Genomic DNA, 17,701 nt, shown 5'->3' on the forward strand with positions numbered 1-17,701 from the left:
CGACAACGCCAACGACTTTGTCTTCTTCGTCGAGGTTCAACTCGGTCCTAATTGCGAGGGATCTTGCTGAGAATGGGCCGAAACCCTTGGTGAAGGAAATGGGCTGGTTCTTTGTGAGTTATAAAAAGAGAGAATGAAATAAAATAACATTTTAGTTCTTTTATGAAGAGTTGGAGGGTATTTTTAGTATTTTTCTTTAGTTTTTATTTTCAACGGTAACCTGACTATTCGCACTCGAAAAATGACAAATGAATATTCCATTTCGAATAATTTTTCATTACGGACCTAACGGTGACGTCGAATTTTTATAATTCTCTCTCTAACAAAAATTTACTAGTTTTGGTCCATTCAACATGAAATTCGAGAATGTTATAATTTTCTCATCCGAATTCAAATTTGCTTACAGGCTAATGTATATATTTCGACCATTTTTAATCCAATGACGGAGTTGATTTTCGTTAAAAATGAATGAAACAATATCCGAGTGTTTTACTCTAAATTCCTCTTTCGACATTTTTATCAAAATATCACCATTTGATTTCTTCGAGATACGAGTTAAAAACTTGAGGTATTACAAACTAACTCTGAAATTTGTCAAAACTGAAAGGGTGGAGGATAGGGTGAATAACATGGGAGTTACCCAGCAGAAAATAAATATCTCAAACTAACAATCACCTAAATATAGGGAAAATTATTCTAAAATATTTTGAAAAGATATGCAAGTTTTTCCGTGTAAACATTAATAAAATGGTTAAATCATACTATATTTAAATAACCCTTAATCATATCATAACATAAAATTTATAAATTAAATAATAACTAAAAAGTAGTAAACATATATATCATTTGTTAGCCTATTAGTTATATTTTCAAAATAATAAATAAATAACTCTTTTCATCAACCTATAAATATTCAATTTTTAACGAAACAGTTCTTAATCATAAAGTAAACATGTTAAAAATATAACTACAATCACTATTTAAAATAATTGACTTGATAAAATTTAGATTTTATAAATTCAAGTAAAGTAGGTTCAATAATTAAGTACAAAAAATGGTAGTGTGTCTGTTAAGAGCATTGAGAATCACAACTGGATACCATACCAATCAAGATTATGAATTATGTTCCTTACTTAACTGATGGGGAACCTTACCTTTAATTTTTGATTCTATGGCCTGACGTTGCACTTATCCCAATTAGGTGACCATTTATCCAACTTAAGTTAGTCATTGACTATGACCAGAAGGAACAGGTTTCTTCACGATGTGTTAACATGTTTGACTACTACTAAACAGTTAATGATCATTGATTCGTCATCTTTATCTAAGCCTATCAGGCAAAGATATAGTTTCATAAGACATCTTTATACTTTCTACAACTACCTTTACATTACATAGTTCACTGGTAAAGATAGAAAGAAAACTCCCTAATCTCAATTGTGATATTAATCCCATATGCATCCCACACTACATAACAATTTAGTATCACAACCATTCACCCTAAGATAGTATGTCACTTTGGACATGATATGATAGACTATCCTTTCCAGTTTTCACAAGCTCTTTAATAGATTACAAAATATATATATATATATATTTCTTTTTGAAAATAAAAATAGAAAATAAATTATAGAAGTATGTGAAATGAACATTTGATTTCTACCATGCAACAATCCAACCCGTAAAAATAAACAATGCATATCGCCTTGCGATAACATAACCATAAATAAACATGCAACCATCGCCTCATGATAATATAAAGTAAATTAACTCATGGATATCCACTTGCTACCACACGCAAACAATGAGAATTTACATTCTCATTTAAATAAAATCAAGAACGTTGCATATACAATGTGATCCTTCTAAATTTCAACATTTAAACCATATTCTTTCTCAACTCAACCAAATCTTTGTATATTATTTGAAAAAATATAAGTAAAATTTTCAATAAATTCAAATTTCAATACTCATTTTATAAAAGAATTTGAAGATAATGATCAAAAAGATCAAACATAGTTTATATAGGTAATTTGGGGCAAAACTATCGATGGTTTATTACAATTATTAAAAGCTTGCAAAATTTTGGCTAAGTATCGAAAAGTGATTTTTCCAAGTTTTTCAAATTGAAAATTAATTATTGGAAATGAAATTCTTAACGTCTGGACACATGTAGGGCCCATATGCTTCTACTAAATTAACCCTCTAGAATCAGGTATTCCACACATGCATTATCTTTGAGAAAACACAGAGTATTGCATAAAATCCTCTATGTTATTTTGAGGTTATTCTATATTAATTTATAGTACAGCAGTGTGAATGATTTGAGAGAGATTTTCTTTCAATTACAGAAGGATTTATTTTTGGAGAGATTTTCTCTCAATTACATAATATATTTCTATTCAATGGCTAACTATAGATGGTAATAATTTAACCATAGATGGTTGATATATTCTAAGGATATTCTGATACCAAGATAATCAATCAACTGTCATCTTAACATCCCCCCTCAAGTTGATGGGCGAACAAGAGCGAACCATCAGCTTGTCACGTAACATTTTAAACCGAACTGTCACAATGTGAAAAAAGCCCAAATTTGATGGTCCTGGGCCGTCAAATTTCATAAAATTCGACGGACCAAAAGGTCGAATTGGTGTCGAATTTTTCATTGTTAAATTTTATTTTTCAACAGGCTGAAACTATCAAATTAATGAAGTATGGGAGAAATTCGACAGCTCTAAGCCGTCAAATTTGGGAACATCAAGAATTTTGTCGGTCGTAGACCATCAAAATTCAGTTTCTAAAATTCATAGGTCTTTGCCTGTCAAATTTTTCTGTTGAATTTTTCAATTTTCACGTAGTGTGTACTCAATCGTTTTGTAAATATGTCAGCAATTTGAGCCAAATTAAGGACAAAGACAATGCGAAGAGCACCACGTAGCACACGTTCCTGAAGAAAATGGTAGTCCACCTCTATATGTTTAGTGCGAGCGTGTAGGACAGGATTTGAGGCTAAGTAGGTGGCACTAACATTATCACAATGTAAAAGCAGTGGACGTGAGAGTGAAATATCCAAATCACGAAGAAGAAATAATAACCATTGAATATCCGCGGCGGTATGGGCCAAAGCCCTATATTTAGCCTCGACACTCGACCTAGAAAATGTGGGTTGCTTTTTTGGTGGCCCACATAAGTAAATTGGGTTCAAAATAAACGCATAAGCCTGTTGTAGAGCGACGATGGTCAGGGCATCCAGCCCAGTCAGCATCTGAGAATCCATGAAGATGTTCATCCTTTGATTTTGTGAGATGAAAACCAAAGTTTGGTGTCTCTTTAAGGTAACGCAAAATGCGTTTGACGGCGATGAGATGTGGACGGCGTGGTTGATGCATGAATTGGCAGACTTGATTCACAGCATATGTGATGTCGGGTCTTGTCATTGTAAGGTATTGGAGGACGCCCACAATACTTCTATAATTGGTGACATAAGCAATGGCATAACCATCATCATGAGAAAGTTTTGAACCAGTTGAAATGGGTGATGAACAAGACTTGGCGTCAAGTAAATAGGCCTTTTTGAGTAAGTCAATAGCGTATTTTGTTTGGCAAAGATCCATACCATCAGAGTGACGATGTATTTCAATCCCAAGAAAATAGTGTAATGGCCCCAAATCTTTAACTTCAAATCGATCATTAAGTTGAGCAATGAGCTTGGTGATAAAATTTGTATTGGCACCAGTGAGAATAATGTCGTCCACGTATAATAAGAGAATAGTGAGACCATGGGAAGCATAATGCAAGAACATGGATGTATCATTGGGACTACGAATAAAACCAAGTTCGTACAAAACGTCATTAAACCCATCAAACCAAGTGTGTGGTGCCTGACGTAGTCCATAAATTGATTTTTGAAGATGACACAGATGATGGGGGAACGAAGGATCAATAAATCCCGGTGGTTGCTTCATATAAACAACTTCAGGAAGTATTCCATGCAAGAAAGCATTCTTAACATCAAGTTGTCGAATGCACCAACCACGATTGATCGCAACTGAAATAACAAGTTTTATTGTAGGAGGTTTAACCACAGGACTAAAGGTTTCCTCGAAATCAATTCCGTATCGCTGATTATAGCCTTTTGCAACAAGGCTAGCTTTATGACGTTCAATAGTCCCATCAGCCCGTCGTTTAACCTTGAAGATCCATTTGAAACCCACAACATTCGAAGCTTGAGAAGCAGGTACAAGGGACTATGTTTGTTGTTTGATTAAGGCATTACATTCATCGAGCATTGCTGCACGCCATTGTGGGTGTTTAGAAGCAATGGTGTAACATGTGGGTTCTTCAGTAGCAGCACTTAATACAGCTTGTAAGCATAATGGCAAAGGATGGCGAGTTGCAAGACCAATGTATGGTTTTTTGGGACGACGAATACCATCACGCAAATAGGTGGTCATATAATGTCTATTGGTATTTGAAACCAATGGTGCAGGCTGGTTTATGACCGACATAACCTCATTAGAGGTAGTATGAGTCATGAGAGGAGAGTTAGGTTGGACTGGCATGGTAGCTTGTAAATCTGTGACTGGTTGTGTCATTTCAGCAACATTATTTGATGGAGTTGAACACAAGGAAGCTGTGCTAGATGGAAGAACCAAGGTCCCTTGAGATGCTTGATCAAGTGGTGTTGTAAATGCTTGAGTTAGCAGCGGTAACTCAATAAATGTTGAATCTGTAGGTGCTTCATCTTCAATAGGTGGATAGAACCATAAGTCTTGCGAAGTTGTTGATCGTAAAGGCCCTTTAGAAAGAATACTAGCAAATGGAAACAAGTTCTCATTAAATCGAACATGACGAGATAGATAAATGCGTCCTATTTTGGGATCAAGGCAACAGTAGCCTTTGTGATGTGTGCCATATCCCAAGAAAACACAAGGAACTGATTCCAAAGATAATTTGTCATGTTTATAAGCCCCTAGGAATGGAAAACATTGACTACCAAAGCAGCGTAAAGTCATATAATCTGGTGGTTGCTGAAATATAATTTCATATGGAGACTTGTAACCCAATGTAGAAGAAGGGAGTCTATTAATAAGAAACACAGCTGTAGAGAATGCTTCCATTCAAAAACGGTGTGGCATGAAAGCTTCATGAAGGAGGGAAAGACCCGTCTCAACGATGTGCCTATGCTTTCTTTCCGGAACACCATTTTGTTGAGGGGTGTGTGGGTAAGAAATGCGATGCTGAATGCCATTATTGGTGAGGAAACTTTCAAAAAGCTTATTCACATACTCCTTTCCACCATCAGATTGAAGGAATTTTATATTTGTGCCAAATTGATTTTCAACAGCCATTTTAAATTTGTAAAAATAACTAAAAGTTTCAGATTTTTGAACGAGAAGATAAATCCAAGTGTATTTGGAGAAATCATCAACAAAAATAAGATAATAACGGAAACCTCCACATGCTAATTCAGGAGCGGGACCCCATAAATCTAAGTGAATGAGATGAAGAGGTGCAGGAGAACTCGAAGTAGACAAAGAGAAATGTAAACGATAACTTTTATTCATAGAACAAGCCAAACATTGTGGAATTATTGAGTTGCCAACAACTTGTATGCACTTATTTCTAACGAGTTTAGTAAGGATGCGAGGGATAGGATGCCCAAGATGCTTTGCCAAGTTGCAAGAGTGGATGTTTGTCGCACCATACCGGCAAAAGGAAGAGAAGAGGAACCATGGTTGGTGTGAGCATGGAGAGGAAAAAGGGAACCTTTACTCGGGCTACGAAGGAGGAGTCTCCCTGTGCATCGATCCTTTATGCAAAAATCAAAACGGTCAAAGATAAAGACACAATCATGATCATTAACAAAGCGAGAAACTGATAAGAGATTGGCTTTAATTTGGGGTACATGTAAAATATCCTTCAATAAGAAAGTAGAAGAAGATGTAAATAATTTCATGTCACCAGTGCTGTGAATAGATAAGGTATTACCATTGGCCACTGTAATTTGCTCAGATCCATTATAATCTTGGCGATTAGTCATGGATGAGGCATCGGATGTCAATGGTTGGTCGCTCCCGTGTCTGGATACCAAGTAGAATCATATGGATCAGTAGACATATTCATGGCAGAAAATGCTGCAGGTAAATCATCGGGTTGATATGAGAAGTTGTGTCGTTGGCGGCATTGGAGAGCACTATGGCCAATTTTATTACAAACCTGGCAGACAATAGTTGATTGATTTGATTGTTTATTATTGTTGTTGCGTGAGCTTCCTCAGCTAGAGTTGTTACCAGTCCCACAGCCAGAGTTGTTGCTACGACTAAATCCACGACCTCGATTATTTCTACCACGGCCATTACCACGACTTTGAGAAGCAAAGAGAGCTGTATTGGAACAATCAGTTGTAGGTTGATGATAAAGTTCTAATCGTTTTTCACGATTAAGAAGCATGCTATAAAGATCTTCAAAGGAAGGCGGATCTTTCATTGTTTGGACAGAGTTGACCAGAACATCAAAGTCGAGATCAAGACCATCAAGAACACATCCCACTATATCTTTAGTAGACATGGGTTGTTGAATAAGCGACAACTCATCCGAAAGTCGTTTGATTTTGTCCATGTACTCAGTGATAGTGAACGATCCTTTGCGTATATTGACAAGCTCATGCTTGATTTGATAATATCGAGCATTTGTTTGTGCCATGTATGCCCGATCAAGAGCTACCCAAGTTTCATGAGAGGATTTGTATCCTATGACTTGGGCAAATACCGGTGGTGTCAATGTGACATGCAACCAACTAAGAAAGATTTGATCCTTCTTTTTCCATTCCAAATATGTAGGATTGGGAATGCTTTCGGAGTCCACAGTGATCATCTCATCTGGAGGTGAATCTATGCCATCCACCATTGATAACATATATACTCCATAAAGAATTGGGAGAAGTTGACTTTTCCAAAGAATGTAGTTGGATCGGTCTAGCTTAATGACTACATGAGAGAGATTTGGACTACCAGGGAGAAGAGGTGAGAATGATGTAGCCATTTGAAAGAGAAAGATGAGATTAGTTGAGAGGGAAAAGACCAAAGAGGAGCTAAGTCTATGGCTCTGATACCATGAGAAAACACAGAGTATTGTATAAAATCCTCTCTGTTATTTTGAGGTTATTCTATATTAATTTATAGTACAGCAGTGGGAATGATTTGAGAGAGATTTTCTCTCAATTACAGAAGGATTTATTTTGGGAGAGATTTTCTCTCAATTACAGAATATATTTCTATTCAAAGGCTAACTATAGATGGTAATAATTTAACCATAGATGGTTGATATATTCTAAGGATATTCTGATACCAAGAGAATCAATCAACTGTCATCTCAACAATCTTAATATCGTCATCTTTGCTATGCTCAATTTATTAAAGAAATTGTTTTTAATCATTACCCGAAATCCCTTTCCTTTCCAAATAATTACTATGAATACACTTTTTTGATACCCTAATGCTAGAGTGACATTTTTGGGGTGACAAAAATGACATTTTGACGTGGTGGCGTGCACATAAGCGTAAATGCCTTTTGTTCATATCTCGAGGAAATGCATCTAAGATTATGTGCATACCAGTCAGTCAAAATGTCATTTTTATCATCCCAAAAATGTCACCCCAGCACAACTCTTTTTGATATAGTATATTTCTTCATAATCGCCATTCAATAATAAGGGGTTTACTCATTGTTATTGTTTGGTATGAAAGACTTGTATTATTCAAAATGATCGATCTTTTTTTTTCCTCGTTAACTAAGTATATTTGCAGTGGAAGTGTTCAATTGAATTGTGAAAATGTAACCGAATTGTTCCCAGTTACTCTTTCAAATAGATTGAAAGAAGGGAGGAGATTTTAGAATGACGAAAAGATAAATGCCTTAGAAAGAGTTAGAATAATTTAGATGTACCTCCAATGTTTTGGTGAATATTTCGATGAGACAGTCAAATGTGAATCGTCCATCATATAATTGACTCATCCGAGATCCGAGATGATTCATCCATTATTTTAAAAATATTTTCTATAAAATAATTATTTCTGAATGATTTAAATTTTTTTTATCCATATAAAAATAAGATTTTGTAATTGAACCTCTACTAGTCTATATGTTTGTGTGTTTGCGTTAAACTAATTTAAATCGTCCAAGACATGATGAATGGATCATGGTAGCACATGGATAGGTGTCCGACTTCAAAGTGGGCAGCCCACTTCAAAATGTGAAGAAACTCTCCTCGTTACATGACACATGGCATTTTAAATTTATTTCACACCCGTACATTTCTGTTAAAATTTGAAATACCTCCTTAGAAATCGACGTGTAATACAATGGAGAGGTTTTCTTCAAAATTTTGAAGACTGGTCGCTTCAAAAAAATTTCCCATGGATAGGGCCAAAATCTACTTGAGCCAGTGGTTGAACTTTAAGATGTTGGGCCCACTTCAGAATGGGTCAATATGGTCCGGACCAGCTTTGGCTCAGGAACGAATGAAGAATTAATGTGTAGGCCCGAACACAGTACAAAATGGTTCACTAGATCTGAGGCAGTGTCATAAAAAGGACTAGTAGTAGGTCTAGGTTGAAAACCCATTGGGTTGGGTAGGTCCAACCCATGTGGAGTTGTTTACTTCCTCAGGCACCATCATTGGCACTTGGCACCATTGTAGTATTTATTTAATAATAAGTTATCTTATTGGTTGATCGTTAGTATTCTCTGATGTGCTTTGTGATCTCCATTATATTAAAAAAATATCTCAATTTTTTTTTTTTTAACTTTTCTAATTCCCATGATACCACATCAAATGGGAAACTGAGTTGGCTCGGTCGACTCATTTAAGTTGAGATAATCAAAATATAAAATCATAATTGAATCGTTGAGAAATTTGAAACCATGGTTGAATTGGTAGGAAATTGTCCAGTCGTTGCCGAGTTGACTCAACTGAATTGTTTAGAGGGGGGTGCAATGTGTATTTTTCACATGATGGAGTGCTACCTGTTGTATTATTATGTGATCTGCAAGTATTCGCTCTCTATTTATAATTGCAATTGTCCAAGAAAAATGGATTTTCACTCTTGTTTCAAGATCTAGAGTCAACTCAACTTGATTTAATTTTAAAATGACTTGACCCCAAATTTGATGGAACCTAGCCACTGAGTCAAGTTGGCAAATCATAAAATCGACTCGGTCAAGTCAGCTAAAAAATATACCAAAAACTCAACTAAATTATTCAGATATAAATAAAAATATTTTAATATATTTCATTTGACTCATTCGAGTTAATTTGCAAGTTGTCGACTTGACTTCACTCAATAGATATTCTTATGGGGAGTCCAATTTTTGAAATGTAAAACTTTGGTTTTTAGTTTAAAGGTTGAGTTAATTACGAGAAAATAACATTAAGATATGAGAAAATCATTTTTCAGTAGGGGAGATGTGAATCCAATTTTTCTCATAAGGTGGAAAATCACTTTGGACATGAATTTGACTTCCAAGTAGAACATATAAATCAACAGATATATACTCGACAGACCTAACTGTTGCATTTTTATTACAAAACCTCGTTCTGACAATTCTAAAAGAATATTAATTATTAACCAAGTTTGTTACTCAACAAACCTTGGTGTGGGGATTTGCATCATAAAATTCAAATTGATGAGGTTAATATATTATTTAACATGCCTTGGAGTGGATCCTAACTGTACCAATTTGTGGCATCCAAAAATATGATCTAAATGGTTGTAAAGGACAAAATTTTAAGAATTTTGAAAAAAAAAAGGTAATTTTCACGATTGACTTTTAATTTTAAATTTAGGAATTCAGTAGTTATACATTTTCAAGACCTTCAATCAAACTCAAAAAGGATTTTTTTGTTGAATTTGTTTTTTGAATCTAATTTTTTCATGAAATCTAGAAGGCTATGGTATTGGATTGCCAATTCATGTAGGTCCAATGACTCTTAGGTGTTGTTTGTTAAACTGAAAAAAAAAAAAAAAATGCTGAATACATCAAGAGCTGAAACTAATAAGTACTAAATTTAAGTGCTAAAAAAGTTGTTTGTTTAGATGCTGAATCATATTTGTTACACATTGCTGAAGGTGGTAAATTATCTTTGTTACCCTTATAATCATATTATACATTGTTTGCATGTTTCAAATGTTTTTTTCTTATCAAACATAATAAAATATATTATTTCTTATAAAATTAAAATACAATTTATTTTAAAATAATAAATAATACTCAAATCTGCAAATTATAAATAATAATTTTTATTTATAAAAGCCCACAAATTTCAAATTAAAAATAATAATGTCATACAAGTCACCAAAACTTTGAAATTAATATTAAAATAACTTAATTTTGGATGAATAATTTTCGATGAAAACGAAGGATGTGTAATTATAAAAGCACCCTATGAATTAATAAGGGCAACCCACACCGTAGCCAATTCTTTTTTGTTTATATGGGTTAAAATTTTTGGAATCAGCATATTTTTTGTGAGGATGGTCTATATGGTCTAGAGATCATCCTCACCAAAAATCAGTCCATTTTGAAACTTCTAACTCGTCAAAAATAGTTTTCAGAAAAAAAAAAAAAAAAAGGTGACGATTTACGGTTCTTAAACTTGTTTTAATAGGGTTAGAAGTTTCAGGATGTGTTGATTTTTGGTGAGGATGATCTCCTCATTGTAGAGATCATCCTCATCAAAAATCAACTTATTCTAAAACTTTTAACCCATATAAGACAAAATAATTTAGCCATGGTGTGGGTTTATTAATTTGTAGGGTGCTTATATACTAATGATGAAATAATCCTCACCAAAAATCAACTCATTCCAAAACTTTTAACCCATATAAAACAAAATAATTTAGCTATAGTGTGGGTTTATTAATTTATGGGGTGCTTATATACTTATCCATGGGATATAAGAACTAATATCCTTTTAAGAATAAGGGCATACTTGTCCATGCTAAAAAAAACGAAGGGCATACTTGTCCGTGTTGAAAAAAGTGAAGTGCTTACCGCTTCAACACTTTTTTTTAGCAACAAAATAGTGTTGAATTTTTTTCACTTTATTTTCAGTAATAAGTGCTGAAAATATAAAGTAAGCAAATGCGCTATTTTGATAAAAAGTGCTGAATTAAATTTTTTTAGCAATAAACACTGAAAAATAACGTAAATAAACACTGCCTTAGTAAGATTTAAAATCTTTCTAAGTCAATTATGGTAGCATGATTCATAAAGTAAGGTTTGCTTAGTACCTAATTTAATAAAGTAAGGGAGTATTTGTAATAAACTAGCAAACATATGTGTCACCTCGATAAATCTCTATATAATCAAAAATCCAAATAGACCCTTAATAATGGGCTTGCAGACAAACTCTCATAAGATTTTCATTCAAATCATATGTGAAAGGGTCTGATGGGAGGAAATGTACTCAACTTATGATAATATGGTGATTCTTGCAATGCCTAATCATCACTATTGATTTGTTTTTTTTTCCAAACAAGTTGTAGATAGAGCTTAAAATGATCCTACTAGTTCAAATCTTATCTACTTTTTATTTATTTATTTATTTTTTTACTTTCATTAAACCAATATCCAGAGATTCAATCCGACTGAATTAATTGATTCGGGTCGGTCGAATTGGATAATTTCAAATTATTACAAAGCAATTTATTAAAAAATGTGGTTTAGATGTGATTTGAACTCCAGATTTCTCCACTTTTGAAAGAAGTTTTGACCATTACACCTAATACTTATTTGTTGATGAATGATAAATTAAAAAATATTACATACAACATACAAAATAATATAGACAAATATAAGGATGGGTTTATATCCAATCTGTATCTGACTCGGGTCAAGGGACATCAACCCATATCTGACGCATATTTTAATTTGGATATACTTGAAGAAAGCAAATCCACTCAAATTTGGATTCGGATCACTCGAAGTTTGAATAAAATTCAACCCATTTTAAACCCTAGTGTTTCCATGTATTGCACCCTAATGTAAATTTGAAATATTTTGTGAATAAAAAATCTTAAAGTGACATGTGTACTATATCTCAAATTAAGTGGACACGTGGCATCATGAAGTCCGTTTCATCAAGGGATAATATCTTTAAATCAATATATTATTTAAAGTCAAAGGGATGCAGCACTTTTAATAGTGCGGACAAAAGTTAATGTTTGGAGTGCTTTTTTAGTAAAAAATGGGTCCCGCCCACCAATCTGATAAGATGCTTCAACCAGGTTTTTAAATTCGGTTTCGTGTCTTCTCTCATCCAAGTCCAATACCGAGTCATCTCACATAATTTTTTCGATATGTTTGAAACGTCTCATAAGACAAAAAAAAAAAATGAACGTGAGTCTTAAATCTCGGTCAAACAACGATTTTGTGAGTTTCTCTCATTAAGTTTTGATACCGAATTAACTCGGACGATAGGACGAATTTAAAAATCATGACTCCCAACTTACTAAGATAAACAATAATTTTTTACTATTCATTAAATTATTAAAATATCCATTTAATAGGATAACAAGATGATTTTCAAATTAAATTACTAAAATATCCTTAGATATTCATCATGGAAATATATATATTACCAAAAGTCAATAGCATAAGAAGATGATTTCAAAACAATTGATTTTATGGGAAAAGGAATGCCTCACAATAAGAAAATCATTTGTACAAAGGGTTGATCCAGCATTAGAAAAATCATCATCTTAAAAGAAAATGAAACATTTCTCACCAATTTTCTCACTCAATGATATCAAGTACTTTGATTCTATGTATCAGCTTACAATCTTTTTTGAAATTTTTTTTTTTCTTTTAGGTTATAAATCATACCAATTGTCTTCGGTCATAGTCTTTTGGGTTGAACCAATTTGAGTTGCAAAATTAAATCGATTTAGACTGATCTTACAAATAATTGGGTTAGTGACTGATTCGAGTACTTTAACATTGACGTAAAGAATATGAATTCTACTGAAATATCTTCAAGCAGAATGAACGAAGAAATGCAGGGAACGAAGGGTTGGGATATAAAGGGTAGTTTTAAAAAAGCAAATACTTTCTTGAACAAACTAATCAAGAAAATTTCTTCACTACACCTCCTCATGACATCAAAAAAAAAAATGAACTGATGCTGCAAAGGATGTAGAGCACAAAATTTTAAGAACTTTAAAATAAAAAATTAAAATAAAATGTAATTTCTTACAGTTGAATTTAAATTTTAAGTTTGAGAATTCAATGATTTTCTTTTTTCAAATCCTTCTTTTAAAATAAAAAAAAAAATTTAAAAAGTTAAAAAAAAAAAAAAAAAGGATTCTAGCCTATGCATTGAGTTGTAGAGGGCTGAGGTATTATTTAAAAGTTCATATGGACTCGTAAAGCCTTAGTAAAGTTGGGATAGTCACGAGCCTAATTAAAAAATTTTGGGGGTGTCTACATTTTTATTATCTTGTATTATATTTTGCTAATGAAGAAGATTAAGGAATCAATATCTGGTTTGAGATTTTGAATGAGATGATTTGTCCGAATAATCTTGATATCATTTGTGAAAGAATTAAGTTATCCAATGTGAATCATTTCGTTTGACAATCGTGATGACTCGGGAGATATTTTGAAAATCTTGGCCTAGCCATCAAAATTCACTTCAAGTCAACCGGGTTTTTTGTATTTTTAATTGTAATAATTATATTATAGAATTTAAATACATTTTTTGAAAATAAAAACATGACATGGTGACTAATAATTTTTTAATCCACCATATTTTATTAAAAACTTTTAAAATTATTTATATATGTGGGTAGTATTCAACAGAAAATCATAAGGGGACATCGTTGGGAGATTAAATTTGTTTTATATAACTTAAAAGTTTTGGATTGGGCTGGTTTTTTGCGAGGATGATCTTTATGGTGAGGAAATCATTCTGACAAAAAATCATACCAATCTGAAAGTTTTAACCCCATCAAAAGTGATCTACAAATTAATGATAAAAATTGACGGTCTATAAATCTTCAACTTTGTATAGCACTTTTGATGGGGTTAGAAATTTTAGATTGGGTTGATTTTTTGTAAATCAGTTGTTGTGCTGAAGTGTAACAAGGGCAAAAAATGATAAATAAAAAATAATAACACAAAGAACAGATGAATTATTCAATTCGACAAATTGTTGAGCTCCACAAAGAAAAGGTAGATCAAACCACTATAAACGATAAGTATTACAAATTCTCAAACCTCTACAACTCTCTCGATGGCCAGAAATCTTAAAGGATAATCAAAGAACAATAAAACTCATGATATTCTAATTAAAAATAAATAAATATACTTTCCACGCCCCTACTTGCCAAAAAGACCCATTTTCTTCTAAATTAGCCTCTTGAAATTCAAGCCGAACATAGGAATCTTGTTAGTATTCATGAATTTTTTATTTTTTTTTCAATAAAACTATCATTCTTTCGAGTACTTGAATGGTTCGAAAATTTTGCTTATTTTAATGAGAAATATTTTTTTTAATATATAATATTCGACAAAAGAATGATATTAACCTAAGTTACTATTGAAGTTCCACTCTCCATCAATTGGACTTCTCAATCTCTCCATCATCTCCACTCTCTTGTAACCTATTCAAACAGGTCTCTCTCTCACTCTTTTTCTTTTTCAGCAAATCTATCAAAAGAAGCAAAAAAATCGGACTTAAAAACTACGAAGAAGTAGATCTAAAATCAAATTGATGTTTGCAACTTCGTAGAGAAGAACTAAGATCGAATTGATCCATGTAACTCTTTAGAATTTTTTTATTGATTCTTTTTTTGTATTTTTCATTCTCTTAACATTAGAAATAGACACCTGTCTCTCTGTCTCTCTCCTCAAGGGATGTTCATATATTTTGTTGGATCCTTTTTTAGTTCATCATCCCTTGAATTTTTTCGATGGTTGCTTGAGATCTAAGTTGTAATTTTTTTAATTAATTTTAGATATTTATGATTTTTCAAATCTTTTTAAGAATAATATGATTGAAATTTTTACTAGAATATTATAAATCTTTTATTGGATTTTTAGATTGATAACTAGATCATCATAATTGTTTGTTGAATTACCTAAGAGGAGGAGGAATAATTTATTTTTTAAAATCTAATTTATTATATGTAATGCCATCTATTCTAAATTCTAGACTCATACCTCATATAATTGAAAACTTCCTAACTTAAAAACTATTAGATTATGATAATTATATCATTATAGGTTGACTCCAAAGGCAGAGCTAGAATGTTGCCAATGTGGGGTCAACCAAGAGTACAAAAAAGAATTGTAGGGCAATTAAAGAAAAAAAAAAATTAATTAATTTATTGGGATAAATATCTGCCGCAATTGCTCATAAATCCATAGACTTTGAAAAATCTTGTTGGGGTAAGTTCCCCTCACAGCCCCATTGTAAATCCACCCGTGGTTGACTCCCTTTCGAAATATATCAAATTATTTATTTTTGATATGGGACGTATAAAATACATATAAAGTATGTCACGTATTCCCTGTTTAGCAAATGTTTGCAACCCAAAATCGAATAGAAGTCTTTTTTTTTTTTTTATTTTTTTTCCATGTATTCCCAGTCACTAACAAGGCGTAGGAGTACTAGACTTACTGAGTCACGGGATGACTCGGTCAAGACGAAATACCGATTTATAAAACCATGATAATGATCTCGATTACTGAAAATATGAGGGGCGGTGGTGGAAATCTGGTGTGGCAGTGTTCGGTAATTCCCTGCCGTACAAGTGTACATTACACACCCAAGGCCAGCCAATATTAACCGACTGACAATATTATATTATATTATATATAATATAATAGAGTATCTCCTCATACTAAATGTGACAGAACAATTTCTTGCCCAACACATGCAACAACCTCTCCTCTCCACTCCCACTCGAACAAAAATCAAGAAAATGAAACTGACCAAAACTCCACTTCCTCTCCCTCTCCTCCTCCTCTCCCTCTTCCTCTTATTGCTAACCTACGCCTCTGTGGCTTATAACACAGACATGCCATCAGATCCTAACAGTGGAACACCAAGTGGTGGTAGCGGGTCGGGTCATGGTAACAATTGGGACTACAGGTGGGCATGGGGTTCGAGACCTGGAAGTGGTTGGGGGTACGGCTCAGGCTCAGGTAGGTCTCCAAATGGGTATGGTTCTGGGTTTGGGTCGGGGTCTGGGTCTGGTTCTGGTTCGGGGTCTAGTTACGGTTCTGGGTATGGTGGTGGTGGTGCTAGTGGTGGTGGTTACGGATCTGGAAGTGGTTCGGGTGGTCCTGGAGGTGGTGCTGGTGGAGGAACTGGTGGTTCCGCTAGCCATAGTAATCCAAACAACAATGGTAAGTGAGCTGCTTTTGGGCTCTTTTTTTTCTGTCAACAAGTACGTGTGCCATCTTCCATGGAAGAAAGTTATAAAATAATAATAATAAATAAATAAAAGTGTAAAAAGGTTCACACGTGTGAAACTACAGATATCTATATATATACATATTTGGTTTGTGTGTGTTCGTGTGAATTAATTAGAGAAACATTTTTCTTACTAACTTAATAAGATTTTTAAGTCTTACTAAAGGGTCGTTTTGCTCAAATGGATCAACACAATAGCAATCCAACAGCACATTCCTCTAAATTTCATCGAAAAACTCAGAATAAAAAAAAAAAATTTACTGTGTGCTTGATCCAAAGTTTTGAAATGGATAGCAACCGAGATTCCAACTAACTCCAAAATTCAAAATTAAAATTCAACAGTGTAAAATAATTTTTTTCAATTTTGTTTTCAAAGTTGATAGAATTTTGTCCTCTACAACCTGAAACATCGAATCATGTCTTTTCTCTGTCACAACTCACAACTCACAAGGTTAGCCCAAGCACCCTTTGTAAGGCTGAAATAACGTAAGGCTAGTTGAAGGGAAGGGGCCATTTAGTTTGGATGGTTGGATTTTGATTCAAAGTTTCTGGTATTGGATTTTCAAAATCATAAATTAGATTATAAAAACTGATTTTTTTCTTATATTTAAGAAAACTATTTGGTTAGATTATTTCTAGAAAATTGACTTTAGAATCTTCTTTAGCTAACCCTATTTCCATGGTTGAAGCTTGTAACATCAGATTCAAGGATTGGATTATAGGTTACAGGAAAAAAATGGATTCCAGAATCCAAATCAAACGTCCCCTTTATGCCTGGGTGGGTGAGTGAGAGGACGTTTGTTGGTGTGCTCTAATCTTGTACATTTTTTGTTTGAAAAAGTATCAAAATAGTAACGTATAAGGGCCAAAATAATTGGTCCTTATCAAAATGGCATATACCCTTTTCGGTATTAATTAATTTTTATCAAAATAGGTACTTCTAGATAAATATATTTGTGATTTTACTTTTGGGTTGGGATCCGTCGACTCACAAGCATGACTAATGTAAAAAACACATGATCCCAACTCTTTAAATACAAAATCAAATGATTAAGATTTATGAATATCTTTATAACACAAATCTCATAGATACTTATCCCGAGAATAAATCTCAATAATTGAATTTTGCATTTAAAATGTTAGGATCATGTGTTTTTTTTTAATGGGTGACCCTTTACTTTTTAAAACTTTCTCACGAACCTAAAGATGCTTTTA

At 33.2% G+C, this 17,701-nt stretch overlaps 1 protein-coding gene across 1 annotated transcript; it reads left to right on the top strand.

The window, feature by feature from the left end:
* The first annotated feature begins 15,901 nt into the window (after positions 1-15,901).
* Positions 15,902-16,583, top strand: LOC147391344 (uncharacterized). Its single transcript, XM_086458491.1, has one exon. The coding sequence runs from the start codon at positions 15,945-15,947 to the stop codon at positions 16,425-16,427; it is 483 nt and encodes a 160-aa protein (XP_086314617.1). The 5' UTR covers positions 15,902-15,944; the 3' UTR covers positions 16,428-16,583.
* The last annotated feature ends 1,118 nt before the right edge of the window (positions 16,584-17,701 follow it).

This window comes from Akebia trifoliata, chromosome 11, assembly GCF_017979445.1.
Source record: "Akebia trifoliata isolate Shusen 1 chromosome 11, ASM1797944v1, whole genome shotgun sequence".
NCBI classification, from domain to species: domain Eukaryota; kingdom Viridiplantae; phylum Streptophyta; class Magnoliopsida; order Ranunculales; family Lardizabalaceae; genus Akebia; species Akebia trifoliata.

Excerpts from the sequence above, each read along its gene's own strand:
- LOC147391344 (XM_086458491.1), top strand. The coding sequence starts at position 15,945 with ATGCAACAACCTCTCCTCTCCACTCCCACTCGAACAAAAATCAAGAAA.